The sequence below is a fragment of the Brachyhypopomus gauderio genome, unplaced genomic scaffold, assembly GCF_052324685.1.
Source record: "Brachyhypopomus gauderio isolate BG-103 unplaced genomic scaffold, BGAUD_0.2 sc76, whole genome shotgun sequence".
In the NCBI taxonomy this organism is placed as follows: Eukaryota; Metazoa; Chordata; class Actinopteri; order Gymnotiformes; family Hypopomidae; genus Brachyhypopomus; species Brachyhypopomus gauderio.
Window position 1 is genome coordinate 435,017 of NW_027506897.1, and position 20,472 is coordinate 455,488.

The window sequence follows — 20,472 nt, forward strand, 5'->3', positions numbered from 1 at the left end:
CTCAAATCCCTCATCTGAATAATGGAAGAGAGTTTAGAATTGTTACTACAGTTACAATGTAGAAAGAATAAGCTTCAAAAAAATGCATTAAAGGTTGTTGCAGTTTAGGGAAAAATGTCATGAAATAACCATAGCCACATGCTAACTAATTTTGCATGACCACAAACCTGTGAAAGACGATGTTTCTCTCTTGCTGTCAATACAAGAGCTGTTGCTTGTCTCGTAAGATTGTGCCAGGGGTCATCCTTCAGAAAAAGTAAATAAATATCAGAGTTTAATGAACTGGTAAATCTTTTATCAAATAAAAATGGTATTGTGTTTAAGAATTCAATGTCAATAGACTTACCATAGACTGGCATGATGTTGTGCCATCTGCAAACTCACTTGGGCAAGCCACTGCTGTGTTTGGAATCAAGGTACCACTGATGGTCTGGGATGAAACAAGAGGCCTTGACGAGGTACGGACGCCATCATCAAAGCCAGAGTACAATGACATATTACTGTCAAATATACCAAAATGTGCTGGACCCACACTGTCTGGGTCAGGTTGTATTCTATTATTCTCAATCACTGCATCTTCTCCTGAGTGCAGTCTGATGTCTACAGCTGCATCTATCATTGGCTGGATTGTTGGCTGGTTCTCAACCACTGAATCAGTCCTGTTACTCAGATTTCTGTTCACCACGGATGAGGGTTCATTCCTTGTAGACCTGCAATTAACATTAGTAAATTAATTGACTATTTGATGAAAAGAGAATCAAGTACAAACTACACTGACAATTAGAATTTTTTTTCTATTCTCAAAAATACACTACATTTGATCATTTACTGTAGCTAACTCTAAAGTAGGAGAACGTAAACACTTTGGACGTTCAAGGTGACAGCAGTGTTGTGGATCATAAGAAATTAACATTTAAAAAATTATATTGTTAAAAATGATTTGAAAATAAAAACAAACAAAACAACTTAAACCACTACCATGAACTCTTTTTTTTTAAAGAAAATAAACTATATTGTCAGTCTCACCTTACAGATTTGTGTGTCCTCCGGATTCTGGTGCAGCTTCCATTTTCAAGGTGTTCGGAGTGTGTTCGACGAATGTGATACCAAAGTGAGTTGTAAACATGATACTCTTTGACACATCCATCTATACCACAAACTACATGGAAATCTGGACTACGGCTATGTGCAGAATTAATATGACTGAGTAGGGATTTGAGGGTCAGACCCACAAAAACGAAGCAGATAACACAGCGCCAAATCATTTTGCTTTGCTGGTCTGTGAACTCATTTACCCATGAACACACACGTCAGTAATCATTTAACAAATTTTTATTCACTCGTTTATATATATATATATATATATATATATATATATATATATATATATATATATATATATATATATATGCTTATAAATAAAACGCGAACTATCTCCATCCCCTCCCCCCACACTCCTGAAGATGGAATAGTTGAGCGTTGCAACTTTCGCGCCTAAGAGACGGTTAGACTGTAGGGTTAGTGCTACTGAGGTTCAAGTTTGGATGTGATTTCATGGTACAACTAGTGAAGAATTGAAGGCAAGTTATGGAAAAACTGGACGAAATAACAATTTCCACTCTGAAAGGTATGTAACAGTTTTTTTCTTTGTTTAGTGTTAATCTATTTTGTATGTTATGTCGCTAGCATGCTAGGCTATGCACATCTTGAAGCAGGTAGTTATTAAAGCATTCGTGTGCCGTTCTCAGTTTCAGTCTCTGTGAATTCTTTCAACAGTAGTGTGCAAAACGTCATGATTTAATGGCAGTTAAAATTGTGGCATTTTCAAAATTCGTCTTTAAAAATTTCCACCAGGTTTGGCCATATTAGCATGGTCCCGGACAGGGCAGGACTATCCAATATCTGTCTGATCTAATGGCGCTAAGCGGTTGTGTATCTAGTTGAAATTCTATTTAGAGCAGGTCTGAAAGGTAATGTTTGGAGGCTGTTAATTTTAGGTAATGTTAATGTGTACGGCTGTTGTATAACGTGCTTTATGCCTGAAAATCCTTTTCCAGTAATAGTGATGAGTCATTTCCAAAAGATCCGGTTCTTGAACGGCTCAGTGAAATTAATGAAAGTAATCGATACGCGGCTATCGGAGTCATTTTATATAATAATCTGCACATTCACCTTCGCATCAGTACAGGGAATCAGTCATAGTGTGAGACTGTTATTAGATTATAAAAACAAAAACTTTCCGTATTTTCTCACAGAGAGAGAGAGAGAGACTCATACATACAGAAATAAAGCAGTAGTAGCATATAGACAAATAATTGAGAAATAACCTTGTTTTTTATGTTAGACTTGGTTGAATTAAACAATTTTAAAGGAAAAATACACTTTAAAAAATGGCTCTAAAGGAGTCCCGTCAAGACACGCACTCCCGCTCGGCTCTGATTAGTTGGCAGTCTTTCAGGCGTGACGTCAGCTGCGTTCTCTGAGAGCATATTGTTCGTAACAGTGTCCAGACAATTTAAAATGATAATGATATGCATCAGTGTTGTACACGAATTATGGATTATGTAATCTAGTGATAATTGGAAACCTCTATTGCAGAAGCAAATGTTGGAGAAGACCTGCTGTCTTCACTGTCCCGAGATGACATCAAAGATCTCTTTCCTGGTCCTGAACGTTTCCTGAGGCGTCCTCTATGGCTTGCAGTGCACAAATGTGAAGAAGTAAGTTCTGCTTTATTGCTTACTGAAAAAACTGAGGACACACCAGTTTCTTTATGCAGTTAAAATTAATTTTACCAACACACTTAACAGATACCCAGTAGAAGGGCTGTTGGTGGTTTTCTTTCATTTTGGCTTTAAACAAATGGCCTACAAATTTATCAAATGCACACATTTTAAATTTTACAACAATTTACTGATGTTTTTGCTGTACATTCTTGCATCTCTAGAGACTTAAAGTGCTTATGCAATTTTATGTGAAATTAGCCCTGTGTAAATACACTGTCTATATCTGTATTTTATCTTTCTGTCCAACTCTACCCTGTAGTAACGTATGTTATTTCTTCCATTCGCCTTACAACAATGTACTGTAAAACTGTTTATCACTACAGCTTTTTTTCTCTTCACTTATATTTAACAGATGGTGCTAGTGTCTACATGTTACATCTGTGTGTGTGTGTGTGTGTGTGTGTGTGTGTGTGTGTGTGTGTGTGTGTGTGTATATATATATATCACATATACAGTATATAATCACATATATAGTATATATAGCATTTCACTCACCTTTCACACCTGTGTTTATGTGATGTGACAATAAAAGTGATTTGATTTGTATTTTAGAATGATACAGATGCTAAAAAAATGCTAACGACCCCTGGAGGTGGTGACTTCTCCAGAGAAGAACCCAACACTTCCAAATTTGTGACTATGTCCAACCCTGAATACATAGTCTTCACAGACAGTGAACTTGAGCAAGCTCGACGCTTCTACTTCGAACAGAAGCGGCTGGGGACAGAGTGTGCAGAACCCTTATCAAAGGAACTCTTCTGTCGACTCGTAAGAAACACCATGACCAACATGATTTCAATAGCAAGAGCCACTGAGGACTCCAGATACCCCAGCAAACATGAGGTTAATGCCATGGCAAAGCGATTGGTGGAGTACTACCCCATGCTTAAAGGAAGGTGTGGTGAGTGGGTAAGTAGCCTGTGCTCAGTACCACTCTTTGATGGACATGAATGATGTAAGCTTGGGTGTTACAATGATACAATGATGTAAGCATCTTTCACTTCTCACCATTTGTACCTGTCAGGAGCATGTTGCTAAAAAGCTAATGAAGAGACTCTCAAATGTCAAAAGTCCAAGGAAGGGCAAAAATCCTCATTCAAAGAAGCCAAGAAAAGATTGGGATGAAGGCATTTCTGCAAGTGACAGCAATGGGGAGTCCAGTGCATCAACAATTATCCTGGATAATTCAACACCGAGATCCATGGGCACCCCAGTACAACAGGAGGATGACAGTGATGAAGAATGTAAGTATTATCTTGGCATCTTAACACTGTTTGATATTATGATGTTATAAGTTGATGGCCTGAATTAATAAATTGAGTATGTTTAAAGTTTTTAGGGTGACTTGTTACCTTGAACTAATTTACAGATATATCTTGCTAATTTTCTTGTAGGGTTGTATGTTTTGGTTTTATCATCTTGCATCAATGTATATTTTACATATGAGGCCTTACTTTGTTAAAACAGTGCTGTTAAGTTTCTCCCTCTGGATGTTTTACCCCTTTTATTGCTTTTACAAATCAGTCACGATAAACGAAATGTCCCAAAACAAAACATTAATGTCAGAGTGAAACTTTTCTGCAAAATAATGACAATTAAACAAAAATAAGTAACTTAAAATAAGTGACTGCATAAATATTCACCCCCCTTCAAGTCAGTATTTAGTAGATGTAGAGTCTGTAGTTAGATCTCAATCAGGCTGAACATCTGAACACTACAATTTTTCTCCATTCTTCCTGCTAAACTGTTCCAGCTGTCAGGTTGGGGGGATCAGTTGTGAACAGGTCTGTTGAATTTGGTCAGCCACTTTAAAGGTTGTGAACATTATGCAATCACATATTTTAATTTAATCGTTTTGTAGGATTTAGTTTTCACTTTACAAAGGGTTTTTTGTACCTTTTTCTCTCTCAAAAAGCCAACTTTTGTTGACCATGATTGATTTAGAAAAGCAATAAATGGGTAAAACATCCAAGGGGTGAATATTATTTATAGACACTGCAAATGATTTGTACACCTCTGCTCTGTGCTTAGCTGGTTCAGCTGACTTCTTTGACAGTCCGAAAACCCAGGCAAGACACTACAAGACTCTCCAAGAAATATACAAGACTAAAAAACCAAACAAAGCTGCTGTAACCCAACTGCTTAACTTGGAGTACGAGAGTAGAAGACAGTTCATTAACTCTGATGCAATAAAGGAGCAAGACAGACCAGTGAGGGTTCTAGAGGCATACCCTTGTTTCAGAGAACTGGACCATGTAAGCAGTACTCGCTTCTTTTAGCCATCCCAGCATTCCTTTAGGGAAACTTTGATATAATTTTCAAATTCTTTAAATACTATAGCCCTCATGTTTAAGTGGTTATTGTCAAGACCAGATATAGAGTCTTTTCTGTCTGTATTTTTCAGGTCCTGGATGAGCTGCAGAGGATTATTCAACCATCCAATTCCAGATACATATTTGAGATGAAGGATAGATGGGAAAGCTTCTACTCGAAGGTGCAGTTCTATGGTGTCATGAAGAAAGTAATGAAGCCTCCAAAAACTTTGGATGGAGGTAATTCTACAGTACCTTGATTTGTCTATGTTTGTTTTGTATATTGCATTATTCGCTGTGATTGATCGTTTTGTCTTTTGTCAAACCAGTGGAAGATGCAACAGCTGTGTTCAGAGCTCTTCCACTGCTCTTCCAGCACACTACCACCTAAGAAGCTGAGCATCTGTGAGGCTTTTTTCTATGTCCTAACGGTGAGAATGCAATATTTTGTGTGCAATTATTGTTTATTTTGCACTTAATCATGCTTTCATTTTATGAAATTTACTGAGTGGAGATGCTCTAAATATTCTTAAGGTTCAGGTCTATGATATCCTGAGGTTAATAAAACCTACAAAGAATAATGAGTCAATTTTAGGCTGTAATGTGGCTCCAAGTCCTCCAATGATGGTAGATTCAGCTGTGTCTTTGTGATGTACGTGAAGTTCTTGGCACCTTTCATGTCCCAGGAAGAGTTTAAACAACCAGGTTTTCTGTCTGCTTTCCAGCTGGACACTTGTGTGATCATCTGTATGTGTGATCGAGAAATCAGCTGTGGTGTAAACCAGCTATATAACATCAGGCATTTTAGTTTTTATTGCAAACACAAAGTATAAACTTGTTGTAGAGGAATCTTTAGTGTTTTGGCCACTGGTTGCATCCTGCAGTTTCTAAAGTGTTTTCAGCCCCGTCGACAGGGGGGGACAACCGGGTCTGTTGTCCCGGGCCCTAGGGCCAGGGGGGCCCATCAAAGAGCCCAGCAATTTATTTTTTATTTAAAGTCTATAATTTTTAAATAATCTTAATCTTTCATTAATATAAAATTCTGTACTCAAAATAAGCTCAATGGCTAAAATATATATGTTTTTTACCTATCTGCATATTTTCCATTAAGTGCATACATCCCCGCCTCCCACTGGAAAATGGCTTGATCCAGCACTGACCGTAACCGGCTGGTACCCGCCCAACAGCGGGAAAATTCAGTGGTGGATAGTTAAAGTAAATACAGAAATCTGGAGCGCAGAAAAGAAAGGAAAACATTTAAACACCTGGTATCCAGGTGTTTAAATACCCTGATCAGCCATCCTTTTCTCTCTCTCTGGTTTGACCCTCACATAGGTTAGACCTATTAAAGAGAGGCTCCGCCAATTTTCTCTCTCTCTGGTTTAAACCAGAGACCGTATATATAAGTGGACTGGATGACACGAGTGAAAAGTGAAGCCTCTGTGAGTCAGCTGCCCTCTAGTGGCTGGCTGCAGTACAACTTTTAACCCCGCCCATTCCCATGTAAGTGAACGGGCCGGACGAGAAACTTTGAATTTTTATTACACGTAAAATACGTTTTTTGAGCAATTATAATTTGTCAATGCTATATGACCCCATTGCGTTAGTATTTCTCCCGATGTTTTTCTCTACGATAAACAGATTTTAAGTTATTAAGTGTTACTTAAAGGGGTGTGGCGATAAGGTGATTGACAGTTAATAGCTGCGTTGATTGACATCTAATACCAGATGCTCAAACGTGAACGCGCTCAACAGCAAAACTCTCGACAGCAGTATTAAAACCTTTTATCTTTGTTTATTTTGTAAAATGGCAAAAGTGTCTTTATACCACACCTCAATGTCTTGTTCTGCAGTAAATTGTTGTAATAGACCATTAGGGTCAAGTTCTTTGCAGTTTTTTTGTTAAATAGCTCAGTTAGATATTTGACTAGCTAGCCAGATGTTAACTTTAAATCCTCTCAGGTTAGAAAATTGTGCTAGCTAGTTCGTAGTTTAGCGAATCAAACGAAATGTACTACTGTGTATACATGTGTGTCTGTGTGTGTATACACCAGAGACGGTATATATACAGTATACATATACAAGATTAATTATGTATATATAGTTGAAGTCTTATTTCAGTTAGAATGTTTTGTGCTAAGTGCGATTAAAACCAAAGGATTCCTTTTCAGCATAGGAATAATTACCTTCATGCTATAAAGTAAGTAGCATAGAGTCACGGGTTGTAACTTTTGAACTGCTTCTTGAAGCTGTGTCAAAAGTGCTATACAGATGAGCTGGCCAAGCTGGCTTTCCTTGGAAAGGAGAGTGGGGGTCGGCGCTTCAAACGTGTACCATCTCATTAGCAAGACAAAGGGCACTAATCGCTTCACAGCAGGGAAGTGGGCTATTTGGTGGCTGATTTTCCTCACAAAGATTTTCGTGGCGTTTGCAGTCCTAGTGTTAAGTGAAACAATATCTTTGTTCAGTAGTAGCTAGCTAGGTGGCACAGTCTGTATGCGCGACCCCGTCTATACTGGTGGGCGTATCCTAACGAATGTGATCAGAGTTGGGGCGGAGATACTGTCCTGCCTACTGGTTCTAATGCTGTAACGTGGCTTGCGCCACGGAGCGAGGAGACGGACACAAATGCTGAGATGAGCGAGATTTAATACAGGGAATACCAAAACCAGGGTCGATAAAACAGGCAGGGGTCATAACGTCGAAGCAATCCAAACAAGAACGAAAAACAGGCATGACAAAACAGAAACCAGGAGGACTCACGAACTAGGGATCAAACAGGCAGACAAAACCACGCACGAACCGATGGGATGACAAGGCACAGAGTAGACAACCAAACAGCATGAACAAAACCATGGATGACTCGACTGGGGAATGACGGGACTTATATACATAGAACTGAAACAAGGAACAGGTGATAACAATGACACGGGGGCATGGTAACAAACGAGGAATCACGGAGACAATGAGCAGGGCGGGATAAACAGGCAGGGAACACAGACACGAGGGAACCCAGAGTGACAGCTAGGAGAGGGGGTGTAGCCATACGTGACAGTACCCCCCCTCAAAGCGTGCCACCCTGGGGCACGCAAGGGCAGACAGGACAGGGAAACGGACTAGGACTGGACAGGGAACCACGGTCCACGGCAAGAGACAGGGACAGCAGACACAGGGCGGACCAGAGGGACAGGACACGGGACCTGGGGCATGGCAGGGACAAAGACAGGAGACGCGGAGACCGGCCTAGAGCTGGACAGGGACATGGCATGACACGGGATACAGGAAGACTGGACAGGGCCAGGGCGAGGTACAGGAGCAGGGCCAGACAGGACAGGACCGGGGACAGACACGGGAGTGGGGCCAGGGGACAGGGCAGAGGCACACACAGAGGCAAACACGGCTTGGACAACCGAGACTGGGACAGGAACAAAGTGGGTGATGACTTGGGGAACAGACACAGGGACAGGGACCTGGAGGAACCGACCAGACACAGACACAGGGACGGGCACAAGGACACGAACAGGTACACACACAGGGACTGGGACCAACACCAAACCAGGGACAGAACATGGGAGCAAGGGGAACTTGGGCAAAGAGACGGGGGCACAGGGCAGAGCAGAGGGCACAAAAAGTCTAGGCCCAAAAGAGGGCAGCACAGTCTCTGGGGTTACAGGCGCGGCCGGGCGGCGGGCAGCGGGCACAGGCGCCGGCAGACAGGCAGCGGGAACAGGAGCCGGCAGACAGGCAGCGGGAACGGGAGCTGGCGTGGATGACCTCTCCTGGGTCGCGGGGACAGGAACCGGCGTGGACGACCTCTCCTGGGTCGCGGGGACAGGAACCGGCGTGGACGACCTCTCCTGGGTCGCGGGGACAGGAACCGGCGTGGACGACCTCTCCTGGGTCGCGGGGACAGGAACCAGCGTGGACTGCTGACGGGCAGCGTGGACAGGAACCGGCGTGGACGACCTCTCCTGGGTCGCAGGGACAAGAACCGGCGTGGACGACCTCTCCTGGGTCGAGGGGACAGGAACCGGTGTGGACTGCCGACGGGCAGCAGGGACAGGAACCGGCGTGGACTGCCGACGGGCAGCGGGAACGGGGACTGGCGTGGACTGCCTCCTCTGGATCGCGGGAACAGACCGCAGACGCGACATGACGTCCTCGGGGGGCGGAGCCGCCGCACTGACGTCCTCGGGGGGCAGAGTCGCCGCACTGACATCCTCAGGGGGCGTGACCGCCATACTGATGTCCTCGGGGGGCGTGACCACCATACTGACGTCCTCGGGGGGCGTGTCCGCCATGCTGACGTCATCCCGGGTCCGAGCCGGCCACTCCTGGGGTGCGTGGCTACTGCGTCCCCCCAAAAAATTTTTGGGGGGCCTTCGGGAAACGGCTTCTGGGATCAGCGGAGGGAGGTCCTCTTCCACGGGGTCCGGGTTGAGCCTGGAAGAACACACAGACACACACGCCCCTCGGTGGCTCTCTCTGCGATGGCTCCGCCTCCTCTGAGGCGTCGGGAGCTCGCAGCAGCCATTGAGAGCCAACTGAGGGTTAAGCCAAAGCTCGTCTGTGCATTCACTCCGTCTGCCCGCTGCTTGCACCACAGGTTGCTCACCCCTGTGGTGTTCGCCAAGCAGGGCAGACTCACAGTGCTCAATAGGAGTCTCGTCGCTAAAGCCAGTTAAAGGAGACTGCGCTTTCTTCGGTCAGCGACGAGACTTCCTTGTTCCCACACCAGGGGTATTCCTGTCTCCGGCTCGTTCGCGCTGTAACACATGAGAGTTAAACTGCACGGAAGCAGCCAACAACTTGTTACAGTGACTAAACTCACCGGAGTCTCGCTCTCTCGCTGTGTCCTGGTTAGATCCGTGGTTATGTAACGTGGCTTGCGCCACGGAGCGAGGAGACGGACACAAATGCTGAGATGAGCGAAATTTAATACAGGGAATACCAAAACCAGGGTCGATAAAACAGGCAGGGGTCATAACGTCGAAGCAATCTGAACAAGAACGAAAAACAGGCATGACAAAACAGAAACCAGGAGGACTCACGAACTAGGGATCAAACAGGCAGACAAAACCACGCACGAACCGACGGGATGACAAGGCACAGAGTAGACAACCAAACAGCATGAACAAAACCATGGATGACTCGACTGGGGAATGACGGGACTTATATACATAGAACTGAAACAAGGAACAGGTGATAACAATGACACGGGGGCATGGTAACAAACGAGGAATCACGGAGACAATGAGCAGGACGGGATAAACAGGCAGGGAACACAGACACGAGGGAACCCAGAGTGACAGCTAGGAGAGGGGGCGTAGCCATACGTGACAAATGCGCATGCTCTGGCTCCAATTTTCGTCTACTGCGCAAGCGTATCCAAGATGGCAGCATCCGTGCGGCCATCATGGTGGCTTCAAAAATTCACAATAGGAGTCAACGGTGATGTACCGTCCATTATATATATGGTCTCTGGGTTTGACCGACACATAGGCTAGACCTATTAAAGAGAGGCTCCGCCAATTTTCTCTCTCTCCAATTTCTTTATTGAAAACACACAAACTTGATTAACGAGCCCGAGTTACGGTGTAATCTAACCATCAGCTGATCAACGTTACCATGGAAACAGATTCACCGAACTACTTCAATCAAGCTTGATGACATGGCCACACAGACTGAAACAAAGGCGATCAATTCCCTGTTGTTAAACCGTGAACGAGACTCACATTCCTGAACTTCATATCTAGAAGGACGATTCCCAGCACACCTGGACGACGTCGCTTTATCAACGAGGAGCCTGTGGTGGAAATTCCCTCCTAATTCAGGGAGGACGATAAACCACCCACAATCCTCAACACGTGAGAGTCTAACCGCTGGGCTTAGTTTATAAAAGGACATAGTTACTTGAACTGCAGACTTATCTAAGTTTAACTAAAACCTTTTCAGTGTTTTGTGTTCAACTTTTCTTCAAGATTTGTATATACAAAGTTTTCTTTGCTGTGCATGCCACCATCTTTTATTTATCTGATTGACAACTTGTAGTCCCCATTCTCAGATACACACATTAATTTTTAGTTATTAAGCCAGCTCCATTACTCTTTGTTCTGACCACGTTGGAATAAACCAGCTGAGCTCATTAACATACAGTCACGCTGCTCTACTGTTTAAAGTCGGAGCCATTTTAGTTGCTTTGTTCTCCATAGGAGAATTGAGACTACAATTCCTGCCTCCTCACACGCGCACAAGCGCGTGCACACATTACTCTCCTCCCCTTTTCACACACACACACACACACACACACACACACACACACACACACACACTAGATCCCTGTTGATGCTGTTTGTGTTTTAGAATAGTTGGTTTTAAATAAATGTATCATTTATTTTCACCAAATTGTCTGTGTTGATGTCATTCAAAAGTGGTTGTTGCCAAAACCTCCAAAGAATTCACAGTTAAATCCTTTAGATACCAAACCAATAATTACCTTTAGTTGATAACTAAACTTGTGGTTCTGATATAATTAGAATATGAGACTGATTCTAAATTAATGAGACTGATTAATAATTAAGGTAAAACAAATTATATCTACTTTAAAGGAGTAATAGGTGAAACCCTTACACACTTTTCTAATTAGTGCAATCCAGGTAAAATTAGTGGAATCAACACAATCCAGGAAGCCTGAGCAAAATTCTGGTGAGGACTTTTACTTTCTGAACCTGGAATTGACACCTCTGGTGTCAGTGCTGTTTAACTGTGTACTGATGAACTCTATCTGTACCAGCAGGATAGGAGTAAACATCTGTACCAGCAGGATAGGAGTAAACACCTGTACCAGCAGGATAGGAGTAAACATCTGTACCAGCAGGATAGGGGTAAACATCTGTACCAGCAGGATAGGGGTAAACATCTATACCAGCAGGATAGGGGTAAACATCTGTACCAGCAGAATAGGAGTAAACATCTGTACCAGCAGGATAGGGGTAAACATCTGTACCAGCAGGATAGGGGTAAACATCTGTACCAGCAGGATAGGGGTAAACATCTGTACCAGCAGGATAGGGGTAAACATCTGTACCAGCAGGATAGGAGTAAACATCTGTACCAGCAGGATAGGGGTAAACATCTGTACCAGCAGGATAGGGGTAAACATCTGTACCAGCAGGATAGGGGTAAACATCTGTACCAGCAGGATAGGAGTAAACATCTGAAGAGACTTTGAGAATGCTGGTGGCCATGTGAATCCAGTGCTTGTGGTAGGAAGTGTTGATTGTGTGTGGAGAGACCCTGATGATCAACATCAACAAACAACTTCCTCATCAACAAAACTTCAAGGTAAACATTCACAGCAAATTACAGTGTTATAAACACAGACACAAACCACCAAAGCACAATATAACAGATTAACACTAGGAGTTCTATTACTACTGTCTGACTACACTAACACTAGGAGTTCTATTACTACTGTCTGACTACACTAACACTAGGAGTTCTATTACTACTGTCTGACTACACTAGGGGTGCACGATATGGACTAGAATTACAATGTGCGATAACATTGTTGGATATCCCGATATCGATGTGAACCACGATAAATTAAGATTAAAATACAGAGATGTAGTGTCTCTCTGAACAGCAGCACGTTAATTAGTTTTTTTTTTTTTTACTGTGTAATGCAGTGGTTCCCAAACTTTTTCTGCCGTGCCCCCCTTTAGTAGATCAGAATATTTTTGCGCCCCCCCCCCCCCCCCCATATTGACGGATGCACCGATTCACGTTTTTCACTTCTGATACCGATTCAGATATCTGAGGCTTAGTGTCGGCCGATACTGATCCGATAGCGATCTGATAGAGTAAAGCAGTGCTGAATCAACTTAAAACATTTTTTTTAACACAGACATACTGAATTACAAGTTTATTGAAAACTCTGCACCAGTACAGCACACTTAAACACACATAAAAACATGTAAAAACAACACAACTTGCTTTTGTTCAGTGCAATTATGAATAGAACATTGAATGTCAAATAAATAATACCAAAGAACCTGAAACTGACAAAAACAATTCACAACTTTGGTCAAACATGAAAAAAATAAACTGCAAGAAACCTTTGAAATGGTTCAAGAATTCTAAATATAATTTAAAATAAATAAGGAGATGAAATAAGAGAAACAGCAATACCTATGCGGCTAGTTTGCTAGCGCAGACATCACGCAGAGCACAAAGCATACGGCCAGAAATATGTGTACTGTCTCTTTAAGGGAGCGAGTTGAGCGCGCGTATGGAATATTGTTGTTTTTTTAGCTTTCTGGCCCGTAGACCGACTCAGACCACTGCTCTTTATTTTATTTCTGTAAGTAACGCATTCAATAAGCTTTGGACAACTCACCAGTTCATGTATGAACAGTCAAGTAATGCAGAAGCCCAGGTTTATTTTGGTCAACCAGCAAATAAACGGACTAAGTGGAATACCACCAGCGCGAGTACGAGTCAGTGATTCACCTCTCCTCTGTGTGCTTTGTGTTTCACTCGCCTGTTAACTGTCCAAGTTCACTTCTATCCGGGACAGAGTGGATATTTAAGGTTGAACTAACTCCGATATGCGTTACAAGCATAGAATTAGACTGAATAGATCTGTTTTTATGGATCGGTCACATTGTCACCGATACCCGATCTAGAATTTTTTCAGATATTAATATCGGAATCGGTGCATCCCTAAATTGACACATGTGCACATGTTTTACTTCCAAGCTCCGTGCCCCCCCTGCAATAGCTCCGCGCCCCACCTAGGGGGCGCGCCCCCCACTTTGGGAACCACTGGTGTAATGAATCCAGAATAATTCCAAATATTTTGCAGGTTTATTCAACAATAGATTCAATCTAGGTTTATACTTTCACGAGTGACCGTAGCGCGACTCCGCACACCTCGCGTAAACCTCCGCGAACGGCGGAAGCGTTTAATCTTGCCGTGTCACATTCTTTGCAGTGTTGTCCGAAACGATATGTAGGCCTAGTAGTATAGAAAAAACACCCCTCAAATACAGGGGAATGAACATTTACCTGACCAATTTTAATGTTGCTTTGTGTATCAGGTTTGAAAAGTGCTGGAATTTAGGCTAAAGTACTTGAAATTGTAACTACTTCGTTTCACAACAAATATCTGTCTGACTGAAGAGTTCTCTTGTAATTACATTAACAAATACGAGCCTCTTGTAATTCCAGGACGAAACATGAAAGAACGTGAAGACGTTAAGATTGGGCGTTTTGAAAATAAACAGCCATTAAATAATGTGATTAAAAAAGCGAATTATTTCGAATCATTTAGAGTATATGTATAAATATTTAACTCAATTAAGTTTAACGAGCTGGAAATTATTGAAATGGACCTTGAAAGTGACGTACAAGTGCTTTAATTCCACCTTGTATAGGTGTATGAACCCGGCAAACATGACTGTTCTCATTGCGCTGAAACACGGCGCGCGAACTTACAAAATTCGAGAGGTGCACGACCTCGTGAATCGACAGCGCCCGAGACCATCGCGCACGGGCGAAGCCACCGTGATTACGTTATTTTCGCCTTGCGGACCCTCGCGCTGCGTCAAGTGTAAACCAGGCTTAAACCAAATCGCGTGTCTGATGAGCGTGTTCACCTCACTCTGCCTCTTGCCTACTTACGTCACGTGATCATAGTCTGCAGCGCGAATAGCTCCCTCTATTGCTGGACGAGGATAATGGAATTTAAGTTTGCTGTTATTCAAGGAGTTATCGTGGCTCTTTCGATGTGTTTATCGTGAAACTTCACATCGCGATAACGATAAAAATACGATTCATCGTGCAGCCCTAGACTACACTAACACTTGGAGTTCTATTACTACTGTCTGTCTCCACTAACACTAGGAGTTCTATTACTACTGTCTGACTACACTAACACTAGGAGTTTTATTACTACTGTCTGACTACACTAACACTAGGAGTTCTATTACTACTGTCTGTCTCCACTAACACTAGGAGTTTTATTACTACTGTCTGACTACACTAACACTAGGAGTTCTATTACTACTGTCTGTCTCCACTAGCACTAGGAGTTCTATTACTACAGTCTGACTACACTAACACTAGGAGTTCTATTACTACTGTCTGTCTACACTAACACTAGGAGTTCTATTACTACAGTCTGACTACACTAACACTAGGAATTATATTACTACTGTCTGTATTATCTATCACAGACTCACATACTCACCGTGTTCCTCTGAAATAGATTCATGTGTCTCATAAAATGATGATCCTGCTCAGTCTCTCTCACTCTGATCTGAATCTGTTTGTCCTGTTCAGTTTCTCATATGAGTCTGTAGGAGGTGGAGACTCCAGATTCAGGTTTATCTCCCACTGCTGAATAACAGGACCAGAGTGGCTCACAGGTAAGTGGTTCACAGGTGAGGAATGCAGCCAGACTGCTACAAGTACACACATGTTGTATCATGCACAACATACAGAACTACTGTAAATAAATGCTGTTTAACTGTGTACTGATGAACTGTATCTGTACCAGCTGGAGGTGTTGATGGTGTGTGGAGAGACCCTGATGATCTTCTCAGTTGGTCTCACGAGCCTCTGTAGATGCTGGTGGTTTGAGATACCAGTCCACATATCAGACAGCTGTTGGACACGTTAGACCAGAGATGGGGACTCGAGTTTGGGACTCGGACTCGAGTCGCACTTAAGTCGCATATACAGTGACTTTAGACTCGACTTAGACAACCTTTTCTCCGCCTGTCTGTATGCTTTTTACTTCCTGCTGACGTAACATTTTCGGCACACGGACCCTCGCGCCGATCGCGACGCATCAAGTATTTCGCAAGTGACCGTTGCGCGTGACTCCACACACCTCACACGAAACATCGCGATCATGGCGGCGCTGGTGAGGACGCTCACTTCTGTTTCACCATTCATAATAAGTTTTGGGTACAAAACAAGTACAAGTAGCAAATAGAAGAGCAGCAAACTGCAGCATGTGTGGCATAAAAATACAGGACGCTGGTTCCACCACATCTACTTTTATTCACCACCTGAAAACCCAGCCGGAAGGGTTAGTCACTGCCTGAAAGGTTATTAGCTGTAAGGAATGCCACCTGATCTCCACCTAACCAGCCTCACCTGACACTCATCACCACACCCCCTGTATCTCTACTTAAACGCCCACATTCCACTTCCTAGTCGCGAAGTATTGCCGACTCATGCCGCATACCAAGCCTTTCTATTACCTGTCTGCTTTCCTGTGTTCCGACCCTCGCTTACGTCCCCGACCTCGTCTCCTGCCTACTCCCTCTGTACCTCCCGACTTCGGCTCCCCCGGTATGACCCTGGACCGTCCTGACCACGCCAAGACAACGCAGTTGTTACTAGTCATAGTGCTCGTGATACACCTGCCTGTGTTTGTACCAACGTTTCATTTCAATAAAAGCGGTGTTCTTCCGCATTTGGATCCCTCTCTGCCTGTTCAATACGTTACAGAAATACTTCGCCTAACCATGGATCCAGCAGAAGATACACTAAAGACACTCACCGAGACGGTCCAACAACTCGTGGGGATAGTTCGAGATCAAGGACTCCAAGTGGCAGCACTCCAGGAAGCCGTTCGTCTCGTCACAACGACAACCTCCACACCCGTGAGCGTCCCCGTAGCCGTACCCGAACGTTACGACGGGTCTCCCGACCGATGCCGTAACTTCCTCATGCAGTGTTCAATATACTTCACGTACCACCACGCTCGATTCCAAGCAGAGTTGCCAAGGGTCCACTTCATTCTCTCGTTTCTCACTGGTACAGCAGGTGCTTGGGGCACCGCTTTGTGGGACACCAAAGACCCAGCCCTCCAGTCAGAGAACCAGTTCACAACGCTGCTCCGAGCAGTCTTCGATCACCCTGCTGACGGTCGCGACATCGGAGACCGACTCTACGACATCCAGCAAGGACAACGGAGCACAGCAGATTATGCTAGGGAGTTCCGCACACTGGCAGCAGGGAGCGGTTGGAGCGACTCAGCCTTGAGGAACGTGTTTCGTCGGGGTCTGAGGACCGACGTGCAGGTCGAACTCGCCTGTCGGGGAGAAGCATTCTCTTTAGCTGAGTTCGTTCAGGCAGCGATACGAGTAGACAAATTGTTGGGGCCCTACCGCTCCGAAATAGAGGACACTCCCATTCCCATGTCCTGTGCACCATCTCCCCGCGTATGTGAACAGAACCCCCATGAATCTGATGAGTCCATGCGGCTAGGCAGGTCCCCACTCACTTACCAACCCTTACTGGTTACCCAGAGGAAAAACCAAGTTAACCTACCAGTACTAGTATCTTGGGGGGGCATAGACACGAACCTGTCGGCTTTAGTGGATTCAGGAGCGGCTGGCGATTTCATAGACCGGGACCTAGCCTATCACCTCCACCTTCCCACCGTACCTATGGATCCCCCCCTGAAAATCAACTCGCTAAACGGACAGCCTTTGGGTGAGGGTGTAATTTCACTTCGTACCTGCCCCGTAGATCTACGAGTGGGCCTGTTCCACAGCGAGATGCGGGAGTTTTTCTTAATATCCACGCCCCGGGATCCTCTCATACTAGGTTTTCCCTGGCTATCGGCTCACGACCCGGAAATCTCCTGGAAGAGACGAGAGCTAGTACGGTGGAAAACCCGTTGTCTCGGAAATTGTATTCACTTACCACTCCGGTCCTCCTCAGTAGAAAGTCCTGATACACCCCTGTCTGAGGTCATCCCCATACAGTATCGTGGATTCGCTGACGTGTTCGACAAGGACAGTGCCTGTCGTCTGCCTCCCCATCGGCCATGTGATTGCGCAATCGACCTCCTCCCAGGAGCCCCCTTACCTCGTAGGACGAAACCTTACCCTCTCTCACGTCCCGAGGATCAGGCGATGGAGTCCTACGTCACCGAAGCCCTACAGAAGGGATTTATTCGACCATCCACTTCTCCTGTCGCAGCTGGCTTCTTTTTCATCGAAAAGAAAGGAGGGGGATTACGTCCTTGTATTGATTACCGTGCCCTTAACGCAGTCACATCGAAGTACGCTTACCCTCTTCCCTTTATCACCGCCTCACAAGAACGTCTGATGGGGCGAACCTCTTTACGAAGTTGGATCTACGGAGTGCGTACAACTTGATTCGAATCCGAGAGGGCGATGAGTGGAAAACCGCCTTTATCACCGCAAGGGGGCACTATGAGTACCTCGTAATGCCATATGGACTGACGAATAGTCCCTCCGTGTTCCAGGCATTTATGGATGACATCTTCCGTGATATGATTGATGATTTCGTGTTTGTCTATATTGACGATATCCTAATTTATTCCCCGTCTGTCTCTGAACATGTCCGACACGTCTCAGCGGTGTTGCAGCGCCTGCGGGAACACCACCTGTATGTAAAGGCTGAGAAATGTGAGTTTCATCGTTCCACAGTGACTTTCCTCGGATGTACGCTCTCTCCTGGTCAGGTCTCCATGGATACAGATAAAGTCAAGGCAGTCACGGACTGGCCAACCCCCCGTTCTACTAAAGAACTGCTGCGATTCCTGGGTTTCGCCAACTTCTGTCGCCGTTTTATCCACGGCTTTGGTGAGTTGGCAGCTCCTCTTACCAATCTCCTTAACACTGGAACTCCTGAGATTTCAAGGTTCTGAGGACATCACCCCTCCTTCTCCTGCCCAATTAGCAGGACCATACATATGTTAATTTCAGAGCAAGACAGGAGCAGAAAGACAGGCAGGAGCTCTGTGGCAGGAGCTCTGTGGTGCACCAGGTCTAGTCTGTGTGCAGTCTGTGTGCACCAGGTCTAGTTTGTAGTCTAAAATAAATAAATAAAGTTTAGCCCTGTTTCGGCGTTATGTGTGAAGCGCTACATATTGACATAAGTATTATTTAGAGCGGTGAACCATTATCATTAGCGTGGTATTGGCGTTATGTATGAAGCAAGCGTCTCAGATTTTCTTGTGCATGCACTTCAATAGCGCCACACATTTACATGGCTGAACCAACCATTATCACGGGTCCATATTGTTCCCGTGAAACACATTATCATTAGCGTGGTATTGGCGTTATGTATGAAGCAAACGTCCCAGATTTTCTTGTGTATGCACTTCAATAGCGCCACACATTTACATGGCTGAACCAACCATTATCACGGGTTCATATTGTTCCCGTGAAACACATTATCATTAGCGTGGTATTGGCGTTATGTATGAAGCAAGCGTCCCAGATTTTCTTGTGTATGCACTTCAATAGCAGCAACAAAGTAATAAAGGTATAGTAAAGTAATATTTATTTTTACATTTACTTATTTTTACTCATACAGCATAGTAACATAATTTTTTTTTGCAGTGTTTATGCTTGTGTTTGACTGATATTTCGTTTGTGTAAATAAGATATTTCGTTCATGTAAATAACTTAGCGTCATTTATTTATTTTTACTCATACAGCATAGTAATATAATATTTTTTGCAGTGTTTATGCTTGTGTTTGACTGATATTTCGTTCGTGTAAATAAGATATTTCGTTTGTGTAAATAACTTAGCGTCATTTATTTATTTTTACTCATACAGCATAGTAATATAATATTTTTTGTGTTTTCTTGTGTTTGACTGATATTTCGTTCGTGTAAATAAGATATTTCGTTTGTGTAAATAACTTAGCGTCATTTATTTATTTTTACTCATACAGCATAGTAATATAATATTTTTTGCAGTGTTTATGCTTGTGTTTGACTGATATTCACGGATTGCCGTGAACCATTATCACGGGTCCAATCAACTTTTATTGTTCCCGTGTATGCAGGGGATTAGCCCGGTTTCGGTTTCGGCGTTATGTGTGAAGCGCCACCTATTATAATAAAGTATAATTAGTATGCGCTGTTGTGGGTGTGTTCTTCAGAGTCATGATAAAAGCTGAAACCCAAAGGCAGGCGACTTACATTTTCACTACTATCCTGTGTGGAGACGACGCAAAACACCATGGCAAGACAGAGGACGTTCACCGGTCAAGAAGTTGCGGCTTTGCTGACCAACGAGGACTGCTGTGAGTCCGATGTGGGAGAAGGACCCTCCTGTTTTTTGACCAGCGATTCATCCGATGAAGAAAGAAGCAGTACATCGGATGAGGTACAACAGAGCCCTCCAAGGAAGAGACGGACACAGGCTGACACCACACCTGCACCAACCGTACGGGCAAAAGATGGAACTGTTTGGGAGAAGGTTGGCATCGCACGCTCTCGTGTCAGCAGCTGTTCGCCTAATTCAACATTTGTTGAGCCGTCCGGGCCTACAGAGCATGCAAAGGTATAGTAACTTCATATTTCTTTCC

The 20,472-nt window shown here is 44.0% G+C and overlaps 2 protein-coding genes across 7 annotated transcripts in view; one reads left to right on the top strand and one right to left on the bottom strand.

Moving 5' to 3' along the window:
* The window catches only part of LOC143491503 (NACHT, LRR and PYD domains-containing protein 3-like), a 185,195-nt gene extending 169,701 nt beyond the window's left edge, over positions 1-15,494 (bottom strand). For all 5 annotated transcript variants that reach the window (XM_076990567.1, XM_076990569.1, XM_076990570.1 and 2 more), the window contains exon 1: positions 15,351-15,494. The gene's annotated coding sequence lies outside the window, so the exon portion shown is untranslated. The remainder of the gene's footprint in view (positions 1-15,350) is intronic.
* Positions 1,478-7,250, top strand: LOC143491507 (uncharacterized). Of its 2 annotated transcripts, XM_076990586.1 has the most exons (8): positions 1,478-1,627; positions 2,599-2,720; positions 3,339-3,695; positions 3,811-4,030; positions 4,818-5,041; positions 5,191-5,338; positions 5,428-5,529; positions 5,824-7,250. In XM_076990586.1, exons 1-7 carry the CDS (start codon positions 1,588-1,590, stop codon positions 5,487-5,489), a joined length of 1,173 nt encoding a protein of 390 aa, XP_076846701.1. In that variant the 5' UTR covers positions 1,478-1,587; the 3' UTR covers positions 5,490-5,529; positions 5,824-7,250. The 2 variants fall into 2 exon arrangements, with proteins under 2 accessions (XP_076846701.1, XP_076846700.1); XM_076990585.1 differs by having other exon boundaries at positions 5,428-7,250.
* Positions 15,495-20,472: the final 4,978 nt, after the last annotated feature.

Bases quoted from the DNA above. Each gene is read 5' to 3' on its own strand.
- LOC143491507 (XM_076990585.1), top strand. From the start codon at position 1,588: ATGGAAAAACTGGACGAAATAACAATTTCCACTCTGAAAG. The intron at 2,721-3,338 runs GTAAGTTCTGCT...TTTGTATTTTAG, and splicing joins CAGTGCACAAATGTGAAGAA to AATGATACAGATGCTAAAAA. The intron at 3,696-3,810 runs GTAAGTAGCCTG...TGTACCTGTCAG, and splicing joins AAGGAAGGTGTGGTGAGTGG to GAGCATGTTGCTAAAAAGCT.